Source organism: Erithacus rubecula (genome assembly GCF_903797595.1).
Source record: "Erithacus rubecula genome assembly, chromosome: 3".
Lineage (NCBI taxonomy): Eukaryota > Metazoa > Chordata > Aves > Passeriformes > Muscicapidae > Erithacus > Erithacus rubecula.
This window is the reverse complement of record NC_136689.1, coordinates 109,672,475-109,687,105: the sequence shown is the minus strand read 5'-3', so window position 1 is coordinate 109,687,105 and position 14,631 is coordinate 109,672,475. Positions and strand designations below refer to the sequence as shown.

At 39.3% G+C, this 14,631-nt stretch overlaps 1 protein-coding gene across 2 annotated transcripts in view; it reads left to right on the top strand.

The window, feature by feature from the left end:
• Window positions 1-61: 61 nt before the first annotated feature.
• Window positions 62-14,631, top strand: part of ATP6V1H (ATPase H+ transporting V1 subunit H) — a 47,234-nt gene continuing 32,664 nt past the window's right edge. Inside the window, exons 1-4 of one of the 2 annotated variants that reach the window (XM_079299861.1) lie at window positions 62-192; window positions 1,551-1,677; window positions 9,810-9,912; window positions 11,299-11,388. In XM_079299861.1, the coding sequence (XP_079155987.1) occupies window positions 1,574-1,677; window positions 9,810-9,912; window positions 11,299-11,388 (297 nt within the window). In that variant the 5' untranslated portion in view covers window positions 62-192; window positions 1,551-1,573. Of the gene's footprint in view, window positions 193-235; window positions 482-1,550; window positions 1,678-9,809; window positions 9,913-11,298; window positions 11,389-14,631 lie in introns of those variants that run through there. The other variant, XM_079299862.1, reaches the window with a different exon arrangement.

The window sequence follows — 14,631 nt, the reverse complement described above, 5'->3', positions numbered from 1 at the left end:
GGGCTCCGCGCAGGCGCGGACGGGCTCGATGTCCCGCGGGATGTCCCTCGCCGGCCGCCGTCGCGTCACGTGAGCGGCGTCACATGACGGCGGCAGCGCCGGGTCTGTGGGGTGCGCGGTGCTGCCCGCGCTGCCCGGGGCCGCCGCCGCCTCCTCTCGCTCTGCTTCGCTCCGTCCCTGCACGCCCCTGCGGTGAGTGGGAGCTGCCCCGACCCTGGCCCGTGGGGCCCGGGGTCGAGGGTGCCGCCGCACGGCCGCTCGGGGGGCTCTGGCGGGCCCGGGGGGTGCGAAGAGCTGCGCTGCTCCCGCGAGGGTCCGGGCTCTGCCGGGCCCCTCGGGCGGCGAGCCCATGCAGGGAGCGGCAGGACCGCGCTGGTCTGTCCCTGTCCCTGTGCCAGGCGCTTCTGCTTCTTCGACTGCAGCTCCTGAAACCGCTGGTACCGACTCTGCCCTCGGGCAGTGTTTGAATGGCTCTGGGTGGGTCAGTAAGAGCCTGGGAACCGTCAGTGGTCATTGAAGGACATAGTGGTGCCGTCTGTGGCTGCTCGTAGAAGTGGTTTCAAAGGGAGGGCATTTGTCCTCCTCTGTTTGCCCAGGATAGTTCCTCATTTTTTTCCTCTCTTTTGTAGAACTGTGTTTTCCTTCAATCATGAAGGCAGGGTGTGCTTGCTAGGGATAGGCCTGAATGTGCCAGTTTGCTCTTGCTTGGTCTGTAAGGGAGGCCAGAGCAGTCCAGAAATAGGCTGCATGGGGAGGCTGGGAACAGTTCAGGTTGTAAGAAATTCCAGCTCTAGCTGGATCTGAAGTCTCTGCCAACACACTTCTTGTTTTGGCATCAAAGTCAGGTGGAGATTTAAGCTATAAAGGAAGGGGAAAGAAATGCAAAGGTCACTATCTGTGGTAATGTGGTATATCCTGATAAAGAGCTTCTGTTCGTTTTTATTTTTCAGTTTGCTTTCTGTACACTAAAGATCTTGATTTTCTTGTTAAGTCTATGTAGCATGGTTTTAATTAATATACTTATGTTTTGGTTTTTTTTTTTCCCCCCCTGAAGTTGCATTTTGCATATTTCTAATATCTAAATACTCTTAGACAAATACCTGAAGTAAATCAGTTCTAATGTGTGGTGGTGGGGAGGATATACCCTGAATTTTAACTCTGGAAAGAAGATTTGGAAAGAAGATGAGTTCTCATATCTGTAGGGCTACTTGGTGATGCAGAAAATCCATCTAAATTCAAATAACTTAATTTAATTGTTTAAGGATTCTCTAGACTGGGAATTATTTAGTAATGGTCTGTGTCTTTTATTTTAGTAAACTTATGATTAGCTTATAGTTGAATATGGAGGTATGGCTTATTTTTGTTTGTTTCCAATAAGCCACATTTTAAATGCTTTATAAAACTTGGATTTTTTCAGAAACTAACTAGTGCAGTGTTAAAGAATGGGACACCTGGAAACAGGTTTTTTTTTTTTTTTTTCATTTCTTTAAAATATTGGACAAATAGTCTGCTGTTTAATAAGAGGTCTCCAATCTGATTTGCATTTCTAGGTGCATTTTAGTTATCAGTCAAGATGGATATCCGAGGTGCTGTAGATGCTGCTGTCCCAACAAACATCATTGCTGCCAAAGCTGCTGAGGTTCGGGCTAACAAAGTAAACTGGCAGTCATATCTCCAGTAAGTAAAACATTTCCACATTCTTTTCCCCTCTTAAGTGTTAGACTTTTTGAGATTTTAGGCTGCAGTGGAGCATTATGTTGCATTGAAGAATGTTCTGTCTACATGGAAGAAGTTGGAAAAAGTCTACGTTAAGTGGAAGTAGTTGTGGAAAAATTTCTTATGACTTATTATCAGAAGGGGAACTCTGCTTTTGTCAACTGAATGCTGTAATAGCAATAGTATAGACTGGCATAAATGTGTGGTAAAACTTTTTTTTTTTTTTTTTTGTCCCTGATGATTCAAATACTATTCTCAGTTTTAGCCTTATTGGATGACTGCTGAATTAAGAAGAGTTTACAGCAATCATTGTCTTAAATGTGGGTATGGTATGTCTATTGCAGAAGTGGTGTTTGTGGGAATACAAATTGTACTAGCAAAACTGGAGGGGTAGTCCAGGAAAATAAACTGTACCTTGAGTAAAGGAACATTAATACTGGAGGACAATTTAAGCAAGTAAATCAGTGAGTAGGCTGAAACAAGTACTTCAGTCTGGGGAGAGCTGTGCTGCTGTTCCAGGCAAGCTCAGAGTTTCCTTTGACATGGGTATGATGACACTAGGAGACACAAGAGAAATATTGTCCTGAGGGGACATAGAAGCAAGCTGAGGAAAAGTTTTGTGGATGAAGTAGGAAATGGGGAGAAGAAACAAAATTTCACTACTCTGAAATGAAATGCAACATTCTTGCAACCAGTTCCTTGTGACAGATAGGTATGAGAAATATTGACAAAGTGAAAATTACTGTGTATAGTAGCAAATTCGTTAATTAATTATAGTTAATTGCTTTGTAATTGAAGTGGCAGAAGTCTTCTTGATTGTGGATATACAAACCATACTGATGATGCTTTGTGATTATCAACATTATGCCACTTAAAAAATAGGTTTTTTTTTTTCAGATTGCTGTGGTACATATAAATATGTCACATTTTAAATAACCTTGCAAAACTGCACATGTGTAAGCTGAGAAATGCTAACCCAGTGGAAGTTTACTAATGACTACTTACTTTACCCTGTCCTGTGTATTTCAGACTTGCTTATTCCATTCATTGAATTGTATTGTCCTTTTCTGTGTGATTGTGTATCTGCATGATAAATCTGCATAAAGGAGCTGATCTTCTGAGAATTTTTTTTTTTCCTAGGCTGTTTTTAAGATGGATCTGTTTCTGGTTGAGTGTGGCACTCAGTGGCTTTGCAGGCGAAAGAGAAAGGTTGGAGTGGTAACCTGACAGTGGCAGCTCCCAAGCACTTTTCAAACACACCATGTGGCTTTGGCTGTTGCTGGGTGCCCTCTTATCTGTCTGATAGGAAGTGTGTCCCAAGGATACCTGAACAGCTGTTCCTGTGCTCTCCTAGTGGCAGTGAATGGCTAGTTTGCAGTTACTCAGGATGAAAGTAGGATTACAGTTGTTCCCTGTTCATGGAAGTGAATATGAAGTTCTTTCACTGCTTCTCTGGTGTTTCTATTGGGATGGTGAGAAAAATCTGTTACTTTTGTTGATATAGAGGATGGTTCTATTTGACAAGGAGCTGTATTTCTGTAGTATTATTTGTTTGACTATGTGGTCTGCTGTTAATCATTTTCATTCATTCTTGGGATTCTCTTTTTATGGTGCAGTATAAGATATGGAGAGCTTTGTTTTTAAGTCTGGCAGAAATTTTTTATCTAACTTCTTTTGACCAGAGGGCAGGGTTCTTTTTTGGATTTTACCTGCAGAATTTGACTTGATTTTGTTCTGGAAGATATGAAGGAAGAATAAAGTAGTTACTTCCTCTCTTTGCATTAGCCAGGTTTTGGAGGCTATTGTAGTGCATCTGGCTATTGTTTGAGATCCTATGAGAGGACAAGTGAGGCTTTTTGATCCTTGGTGTCCTTTGTGCGTCAGTAACAGTGTGTCCTCTTTATTATTGCTCTGAAATAAATGTAATTGTTGTGTGTCATATTTACTGATAACAGCCTGGCTGACTGGCTGAGTTGGCATCAAGGATTGACTTAAATGGTGCCAGAGGGATTGTGGAGCATCTTGAAGATAACTACTTCTTTCACTGTGGAGTTTTTCTTAATGAGTTATTGAAAAACATCAGCAGAACTTTTGGTGCTTCCAAAGCCATTAAACTCACATCTTGATTTGGACATGTCCTTTTTTAACAATGGACAAGTTTGGATGTAATGGTGTCTTTGAGATGGGCTTTAAGGGATATCTTGGAAAGTCAGTCAGTGCAGTTGTATTGATTAATTTCTGGAATGAAGCACATTATTAAATGAATGGAAAGTACTTTCTTTGATGCATCTGTTAAAGTGGTTTGGTTTGGTCTGCTTTGTAGACCAGAAGGAAAATGAGATGCTTGAAAGGACAGTTGAATTTCTTTTGAACTTCTTGAGTTCTGACTGTCTGTGCACTTACTGTGATAAACTTGCACATAAATATATGAAGGCATTACTTCAAGTCATCAGATGCTTTTAAATTAGAGGAAATATTTTTTTTCCCCTAAGTTAACACATCAACTCAGGTGTGACATGATTTATGTTTCTTAAACTAGAGACAGTACTTATGTAGTTGAAGAAATTATAGATAGTACTTGCTTAATTGAAGTGAAGGACTTCACAAGAAATTCTGATGAAATGTTTTTTCTCCTCTGGCTGTGGCAGTTGTATGTGTATAAAGGTGCTTTAAAGATTGCATCACTTGGAACAACATTGAACTCAGGGTCACACAGGAGGGTGTTCTGAAGTTCTTTTCTTCTCTCTCTGTTCTTCAGTGCAAAAGAAAAATGGCTTACTTGTAGCTGGTCAGACTTCAGTAGCCTGACTTCTTGTATAGTCAGTTCAAGCTAAAGATTAACTGACACAATGTTTATTCCATCTCTGAAGGTTGTAACTGTAAACTAAATATCAAGTTACACTAACACACAGCTGCTGACTTTTAATGTTTTTTCTGTATACTGTTAGATATGTCAATTGTCTATATTACCAGTTTGCTAGTGTGTTCACTTCTCCTTACAAAATTAAATATTTGGTTTCTGGTGCTAAAATGTGTCCTTGCTTTATGTTAAATTCTATCTGGGGTCTGTGTCTGACGGAGGAGAAAGTAACAAAGCTTGTAACAGTGGAAGGTGATGTGTAGGTCTTCCTGTGGAGGCCATTAGTTCTGTATGGACTTTGCTGCCTTTGGATCTTGAGACTTGTGGCAATTTAGAAGTGTGGATGCCATCAGTCCCACCAGTTTTACTCTGTGTGGTGGCTTTCAGCATTTGCCTCAGGGTGTCAGAATGCCAGGGGAGGGTGTGTGGACCTGCTTGGAGCAGGTTTTGGTTTGCTTAGGGTAGGAAATGAGTTCTATGGAAAATTGAGCTTCAGAGTTTAACTTGTCCCTTACTGCCCTGTAGGTTTTCTAGATACACAGCATTTGACAATATTTTATATTTAATCAGATGAGATACTTGATGGCTAAATTGTACATAATTTCCTGTGTGTTTTCAAATATTTCACATGCATGTTTGTGAATTCTGATGCTAAATTGTATTTTCCTAGTGGAAGAACCTTCTAAAGACGGTTAAATATCTCAGACTTTAAAAGTCTGTTATAGAGGAAATATAGAAGTTCCTAATTTGTATTGTATGTGGGTTTTTTGTTTGTTTTTTTTTTTTCTCCCCCCCCCCCTCAAATCTAGTTGAATTTTGTGGAGTACATTCAGTCTATTTCACTGTTTTAATTTTGCAGTGTTAAAACTGTTGAGCAATTGGAGAAATTTAGTGTCTCTAGGTACATGCAGGTACTGTAGATACCTGGATAAAAGAAATTATGCCTTGATATTATGGCCTCATATGAACTTCATATTTTCTGCATCTTTAGTCATTTTTCTAGATATTAAAAACCCAAACCAAAGTAAAAACCAAACAAAAATACCCTAACTTCCTTTTGTTAAATCATTCAAACAACAACAACAACAAAAACCCCAAAAAAGGAACAAGAGTTGCTGGAGGAAATGCATAATTAAAATAAGGAATCACAAGCTTCTGAATCATATTGAGTGATCAGGAGGATTTTAAAATGGTGGTCTTGCAATTTCATGCTTTCTAAATCCTAGAGTTTGTTTTGTCTCCTCTAGGAAGTGCTCTCAAAGGCAGCTGCTGGTATCCCAGGCACAGAGCTTCTAAAGGTACTTACAAGGCTCCTGGCCTAAGCCTGATATGCTCAGACAGGAGGAAAAAAAAAGGGAGAATTCACATGTTAAGGTAAAGAGTCTTTAGGAGGACAGAAAAGGAAGAGGAAAAAAAAAAATTAAAAAAAAAATATTTATACTAGATCTGGAACAGAGAACTGTACCAGCTTCTTTGAAGAATATTAATTATCCTTGCTGGAACCAAGACAGAGTTGAAGCTCAAAGTGACTTCTGTCTTGGGGACACATCCTGGAAAATAACAAATTAAATGGTTGCTAGGAAGAGGGATAGAGGGAAGCTTTGGTTGCTTGTTTGCTAAAAGGTTTGCTGAAATTTCTGCTGCTTTGTGGCAGCAGAGGGATGAGTAAAATGTGTAATAACACCATGAGACTTAGTATCAGCTGTCTGAAGCTGTTTTTTTCTCATGCTTTTTGGTTGTTTTTTCTTCTTCTCTCCCCCTCCCCCCCATGGGGAAGGTTTACTTGTAATCAGTTATTTCAATTTTAAAATGAGATGAATGGAAATAGATGGATTTGAAATTATTAGAACTATTAATCAGATGTATGAGTTCCTTGATAAAATATTAAAAAAAAATTGTTTAAAAAGCTGTCAGATCCCCTGTAATGTTTTGTATGGGTTGGAAGATGTATTTTTGAGTGGTGCTAATAAAGCAATAAAAAATAAACTTTAACATATTTTTTTCCTCACAGCAATGTTAATCCCCACGTATCTTTTTCTTTTTTCATGTGGGCTAATGTAGGATAAAAGCAAAAGCTTGAGAGCTTTTTTCCTTTGCAGTTGGCTGACCTCTTCTAATACCTTGACTGGAAAGCAGTATCTCTCTTGGAGGCTTTCTCCAACATTAAAGCTGAAAATTAAGGGTTCATTGTATGTCATCTTTGAAGTGTTTTGTAAATGGCAATATTCTTATAAAAAAGCAGCTTATCTAGTTACTTTTGTGTCAGTATGAGCCACGAGTCCCTGGCTTGGTCAGCATTATTGGAAACAAAAGAGGCTTCTAGTTATGTCTTTAAATCCAATATTTGTGGCAGATGAATTATCCACCTCATTCCATGACTATTCAAATCCATCCTTAGTAGGCAAGAAAGAACCTAGGTCAGTCTCAAAAGCATGGTAGCAACATGGTCATCATTGGCTAATCACATATGATTCATCTATAATTAGTTTAGTTTTTGCAGGAGTTGGGCAAGGACTACCCCACCACTGGCTTTAGAAATCTTCCATCTAGTAAATCTTGATTGCCTTTCCTTAGTGCATATAAGGAGATCTGTAACAAAGCAACTGGAATACAGGAATAGCACCCATGGCACTGGACTACTTATGTCTTTTCTTGAATAGTGAATAGATAAAGGATGGCTCTGTGATAAGGCCATACTCAAGACATAGTCATTTAAATAAGAGCAAAGAAAATAACACATTGTAGGTCTTATTTGTCTGTTTCAAGAATCCAGGTAAGTCAGTTGGGGGGAAAAAAAAAGTGAACACTTCCTGTAAAGTTTACAATGGTTTTAATGTAGTCTCTAGTTAAGGAATATCTGAAAACTGACCTTGAATATGGAAAAGATGGGTCAAGAGTCCATGCTACATAGCTTTGCAAATTGGAAGAGGTGTTTCATTCAGTGGAAATGTTAAGAGGAGATAAGTCATGGAAATAACTGAAACAAGAATGTCTAACTCTTTCATCCCCTAAGACTACATGAATTTATTCTTTCTCGAAGTCCTCCTGGTATAACCTAGTAAAGCTAGTCACCTATTAAAATCTTGGATATTTTTAGGACTACTTGATTTAAAATTACTTTTCTTACCTGAAGAGTACCTGACTGTACTATTTTGTCAAGTTTTTTTATTTATTGTCAAGTTCTGTATTATACAAAAAAACCCAGTAGTGTTCTGCGAGTCTGTCTGACTCTTCAGCTGAGTCAACAGCTTTCTGAAATAGCACTGATGATGGCAGTAACCACTTCAATATAAAGTTGAAGAGAAGATTAAGTAGACTTCTGTTATCTTATAGGTGTCCACAACAGTTCACTATATCAAGCTTGCTATGTCTTTTGAACTTGCATGCATATCAGTTTTGGATCTCAAAATGTAATTAGTTAAAGCTAAAAATAAATTATGAACCATGATCTCTGTCCTCCTTACAGTTTTCTTCAGTGCTTATGGCAAACTTAAAATAACACTCAATTTAATTTTTCAGCACTTATTTCTTGGTTAGATTAGACTGTTATTTCTGTTATGTATTATCATTTTGACATAACATGCTCGCTGTGTGTATTTCAATTCTTACCACTGACATTGCATTCAACCTCTGGAAGTTCAAAAATTATTTAGAGAATGCTGTTGAGAGGTAACGTGTAGAGAAGGCTTTTGAGAGCTTATACCACCCTTAGTTTTAAATTTTTTTACCTGAGACCCTTTGCAGGAAGGGGCCCGTTACATTTTTTGTGGGATACAGCATTGGTAAAGTGATATGGTTGATACTGTATCCCCTCTACTCTGCCCTGACAAGACCCTGCCTGAAATGCTGCATCCAGCTCTGGGGTCCTCAGCACAACAAAAACATTGACCTGTTGGAGCAGGTCCAGAGCAGGACCACCAAGATAGTGACAGAACAAAGGGCAATGGTTTTAAACTGAAACAGGGCAGGTTTAGATTAGATGTTAAGAAGAAACTCTTAACTGTAAGGTTGGTGAGATAGTGGAACAGGTTGCCCAGAGAGTTGTGGCTGCTTTGTCCTTGGAAGTGTTCAAGGTCAGTTTGGATTGGGCCCTGAGCAATCTGATCTTTTAAGTTACATCCCTGCCCACGGCAGAGGAGTTGGAGCCAGATGATCTTTAAGATCACTTCCAAACCAGACCATTTTATGATTCTATGGTAGCTCAAGATAAAGAAAACAAGGTTTGTATTGTGGGTTGACATTGACTGGTCACTAGGTGCCCCATCAGGACAGGACACTCACTCCATCAAAAGAACAGGGGAAAAAAACATGAGAAAAAGCTCTGAGGTTGAGATGTAAGGACAGAGAGATCACTGACCACTTACCATCATGGCCAGAACAGGCTCTACTTGGTGGCATTAAATTAAGTTATTGCTGATTAAATGGAGTAGGTCAATCAAAAATAGGAAAAAATCTAAACCCCACCTCCTACCCTCTCCCTTCTTCTCAGTTTCAACTTCGCTTCAATTTCTCTGCCTCCCTGCCTTGAGTGGTGTAGAGGAATGAGGTATGGAGGCTGTGGTCAGTTCATAACAATCTCTGCTGCTCCTTCCTTCTCACGCTCTTCCCCTGCTCCATTCTGAGGTGTCCCACTCATGGGTTATGGTCATTCACAAACTTGTCTAGCATAGATCCTTTCTGCAGATTCCAGTCTTCCAGGGGCTGCTCCAGCATACATTGCCCTTGAGGTCACAGGTCCTGTAAGAAAACCTGCATAGGCTGCAGTTGCTTGTAAGGCACATCTGCCTGCTCTGGCATGGGTGTCCTCCATGGACTGCAGGTGGATCTCAATGGGCTGCAGAGGGACAGCTGCCTCACCACAGGCTGCAGGGGAATCTCTGCTCTGGCATGTGGATCACCTCCTCTCCCTCCGTGTGCCCTGATCTGGCAGTGTGCAGAGTTGTTTCTTCCACATATTCTCAGTCCTGTCTCACGGCTGCTGTTGCACAGTGGTTTTTACTCCTTGAATATGTTATCACAGAGGTGCTACTGTCATTCCTGAGTGGCTCAGGTTTGGCCAGTGGTGGGTCTGTCCTGGAACTGGCTGCACTGGCTCTGTCCTACTTGGGGGGCAAGTTTGTCTTCTCATAGGAGCCAAGCAGTCCCCTACTAACACAGCCTTATCATGTGAACCAGTACAGTTATTTCCAACTTACTGTTCATGTTACTTACAGTTTAATGTTTTGTTTTTCAGAGGTCAGATGATTTCAGGTGAAGACTGTGAATTTATTCAAAGATTTGAACAGAAAAGAAATCCAGAAGAAAAACAGGAGTTGTTGCAAACAGAAGGCAATCAAGTAACTTTCTTTTAATGAAGTCTCTATTGGGGAGGGCAGAAATTGTCATATCAATTATTATTTTACTGTTGGCTGTATGCAGTTAAAATATTATGGAATAAATATAAAACTTGCTGTCATGATTCTTTCATTTTTTCTTAGTTATAGGTTGGATGTTATTTCATTATTTTTAAAACTTACTAAAATAATTGTCATCTGACTTTGACTCTGTTGTGGGACAAGCTAACTCAAGTCCTCCCTCATCCCAGTTAACTTAATCTTGCACACTTGTACTTGAGTCACTTCTTCTTTTTGAGCTTTTTTCTTTCTAGTTTATTGATGACAGCTGCTTCCAGCAAGATTGCTGCTTAGTTAGCTTAGCAGTTATAATTTGGTTACAGCATGGAGTCCATTGACTGCTGAGTTGGATTCAGTTACACATGGGGGTCCTGTGTCATTTTAGGCATGGTAACATATGAGACTTTTGCATTGGACAGAGCTGATTCAGGACTGAATCAGCCTGTTGTCCTTATGGAGTCCAGGCAGGATGCCCAAAGACACTTTAGTAAAATTTGAATCAGTAGGATTTCAGCTTGAGGTTCTAGCACAGAATATCAGACATCAAGAGGATTTGGAGAGGCAGGCAAGAAGGTGCAGAGTAGATACTTTCAACACAAACATTTCTAGCCGTTTTTTCTACTTTAATTTTAGGCTGTTTGTTTTGGTTTTGTATTTCTTTTCTCCAAATTGCACTGTGTTACTGTTGCCTAGTGGATCATAGTCTGCAAAGTAATAAAAACATATGTGATGTACCTTGTATGTCACTATATAATTCAAATGTAGCAGTTCAGAATTCGATTTTCTTTGTGTTTTAGTTGAATGTGGTGAAGGAGCAAGTGTAAAAAGTAATGTTGTAACTATTTCAGCCTGTTGCTGAAATTGTAGCATTCTTCAAAGATGAAAAAGATTTTTCTACAAGTTATATAGTAAGTGAGCAAAGGAGTTACCATCTTTCTCCCTCTACTTAAATTGCTGAAACTTTTTTTGTACTCTTAGTTGCTGTTTTATCAGTTTACTTGATCTTCTCACTACCACAAAAAAGGGTTCTGAGGAAGGCTTTTCTAATCTGACTTTCAACCAAGCATGTTGATGACTTTCACTAGTAAGTACTTATTTAATTTGAAAGCCATAAAAGAATTTGTGAAGGGTAGCAACCAATGTGACAGAAAATGTTCTCTGTGAGATAATGTCGAATGTATTAATCTCTTACTGCAACTGAATAAGATGTTGGGATGCTCAATGCTTATGTAAGACTTACCTGTGAATTAATAAGGTCCTGTTTTATATTATGAAAAAGAACAAAGACAATTGCTAATATTAATTTTAATGTCTCTTTTATTTTTCTAGTGTGCTAAAACATTTATAAACTTGATGACTCATATCTCCAAGGAACAGACTGTTCAGTACATTCTGACTATGGTTGATGATATGCTGCAAGTAGGTTAATAATCTGTATTATTTTTAAGTCTTTAAATGCATGCATGGATGTTTCCTTAGTGCAATTAATTTATTTTCAGGTGTTTGTCATACTGAGTTAAAAATATTCTGTTAAATTTTCAGATTCTGTCTTCAGAGATTAAATATTAGACCTAAAATTGTAAGGGTAACTTAGCTTGTAATATGTTCAAATTCTGGAAATAAAACAAACTTTTAAGCTTGTTTGTTGGTTCTACACTGCTTAATTCACAATTTGGTTGTTAAGGTTAGTGTTCCATAGTGGTCTCATTTCTTGCGATCTTAATTTGCAGAATTTTTTTCTAAACTCTTTTTACATTTGATATGTTGGCTTATGTTGTGGTAGAATTGTCAGTGTTATGGTTGGATTTAGTAATCTTCAAGGTCTTTCCCAAAGTAAGTGATTCTAAGTTTCTGTGACTTGTGACCTCGGTTCTCTCCTGTGGTATAGGGAGGCTATGACTTCTCACTTAAAGTTGTTGAAGCTTTTCCTATGAAGGTGTCAGTTTGGCCACCCTCAGCAAGAAGGTGTATTTTCTGCAGCTTCAGGTTTCCAACATAAGTTAGGTTGTTTGGGACAGCATGCTTTGAAATTCTGCATGGTTTAATTTTAAACCAGGAACTTTAAATTCAATGTAGCATACAGCTCTTTGTAGCTGTGGACAACAATGACTTATAAGAGTAGGCTATTAAACTTGGTCTCAAGACTGCTGAGCTGATTGGCATAGCTCAAGGAGAGGCTTTACTCAATCAGATAATCCTGCTTTTATGTTTTCTTGCTCTGAAGGTGGGTAAGAGAAGGCATTTGGTGTGATCTAACAAGATGGTTTGAGTTGTGTGAGGTTTTTTCTTAGTACTCACATGAATTATCTGTGTTTGATAGTTTCTATACTCATGGTTTAGGATATATTTGATCCAAGGTTGCAGTGATATGTAATTAGTGCTATTAGTTTAGGGTATTCCCCTAGGAGGTGAACCATGTGAGTTCTAATTCCAGCTTGGAGTATACAATATTTCAAAAGGCAAGCTGAAAAGCATGAACCTCTCCACAGTTTGTATAACATGGGGACCATGGTGTTATTTATATGCCTGTGAAATGTGAAAGGTGAAAATGATCCTCAGTGTCATTCTTTGATTAGGACACTGAGCTGGGAGTACCTTGTTTTGGTTTACACATTGGATGACAAACTTTGGCTCGGTGTGTGAGAACTCTGTTTATTATGGCTAATTTTGTGAGGAATGGGTCTTATTTTCTGTGCATCAGTGGCCAGAGAAGTCATCATTTCACTTGCCCTTTTTCAGAATTTGTGAGTGTTTGTAAGTCTTGTTTCACTGATGTGCTTTGGCATTAGCACATAGCCTGCAGCTACAGTATATGATAGCTGATGATATCTCCTGTGCTGTGGAATTAATACCCCACAAGTAATGCTTTCACTGGCCCACTTTTGAACAGATGGAATAGTTCTAGGTTGTCACAGAAAGTAGTTTTGATTAGTCTCTCTTTTGCTCTGTTGTTTCTGTCATAAGTGCTTAGGTGTGTGTGTCATCTTGACTTCTTGACATTGGCTGTATTTTGGGTTTTACCCTGCCCCAGAAGTGGCATGTATGGAATTTTTAATGCTAGATACAATGGCTTGAAATTATTGAGCCTCTGTAGTGATATAGTAGAAAAGAGATATTGGAGCACACTAAGTATTTGCTTTTGTTTGAAATTGAATGCCTTTTTCACTTTAGAAATTCTGCTTCAGTATCTGAAAGGCTGTGCTGAGTTTTGCAATACTGTGTGTGATTGCATTATTCAGGGATGCTGGCATAGAAGGCTTGTGTAAAGGCATCCACGCTGTATTATTTCAGAATTTCCTAACCTATGACACCTCTACTCAGCAAGGCTGATACACAACTTCTGTTTTGTTTTGGTCATGTTCAGGGGTTGGAACATACAGCCGGTGGTGCCTTATGAACCTGTGGTTGCACGTTTTTCAGGCATAAGATTCTTGTCAGAAAAAAGCATGTTGGCCAATAATGGTGTGACTGTGAGTTTAGGACAGGATCTCTGCAGACTGCCCAGGTACAAGAACCACAGTATGATAAAATAGTAGAATGGTTTGGGTTGGAAGGGTACCTTGAAGATGTCTGGTTCCAGCCAACCTTGCTGTGGGTAGGGAGCCCTTCAGCTAGACCAGGTTGCTCAAAGCCTTGAAGACCTCCAGGGATGGGGCATCCCCAGCTTCTCTGTGTAACCTGTTCCAGTGCCTCACAATCGTTCCCTAAAACCTAAACCTACTCCCAGTTTGAAGCCATTCCCACTTGTCCTGTCAGTATTCATGTAAATAGTCTTGCCCCATGTTTCTTGTGGTGGATATGAAGTCTCCAGTCTTTGCCTGACTTGTCTTAATTTAGTACATTCAAAGATTTTAAGCAAGAAATTGTTCAAGGACATGGCCTATCATGGTGCCATTGGCTGGGTAAAATTTGCCTCAAGAAAGTAAGTTTTCTGCAGTTTCATGAGACAAACAAATAATATTTGAAGCTACTTTTCCTAGCTGGAACTTTTAGACACTATTGCCAGTTAGTAGTATCCAGCTTTTGTCTAATAATTACTAGCAGTAATTCTTCTATTACCTTTCTAAGCTTTGCTTGTGAGGTGGTAAAAATTATGTCAACTGTATTTTGAGCTCACCAAAAGCTTACTTGGGTGTCCAGCAGTTTTACTTACTGAGTTGATGACTTGTCTAAGAAAGATTTCTTTTGAACAGTGGCAGATTTGAAATTAGTGTGGTGTTTATCATATAAGATATTGCTGTTCTACTTACTTCTGAAGGTGGAGAATGTTAGCATACTGCCATCCTTGAGGAAACATTTTTTACTCTCTTACTCTGATAAATTCTTGCAACAATTTCTTTGGATTAGTGACCTCGTCACACTCCACAGTCTGTTACTTATGAAGTCTTTCAGAACCTACACTCTAGTTGGTGCAGGTAGCAGTACCAGCTGAACTTCATTATGCTTTTTCAGAAATGACAGCTGCTAAATTATTCAACTGTTGATGTGAGAGCTTCAGAATTTTCTTTTTATCAGTGTAGTCACTAGCTTCCTAGGAAGGTGCAACACTACATATTTCAGGGCCGTGGGGAGTTTTCCATTCTTCCCTTCTGTCTTGATCCTGCACCTTCACAGCAAACCAGACGAGTCTTCTGACTGACAGCATATTGAAATTATTTCAGT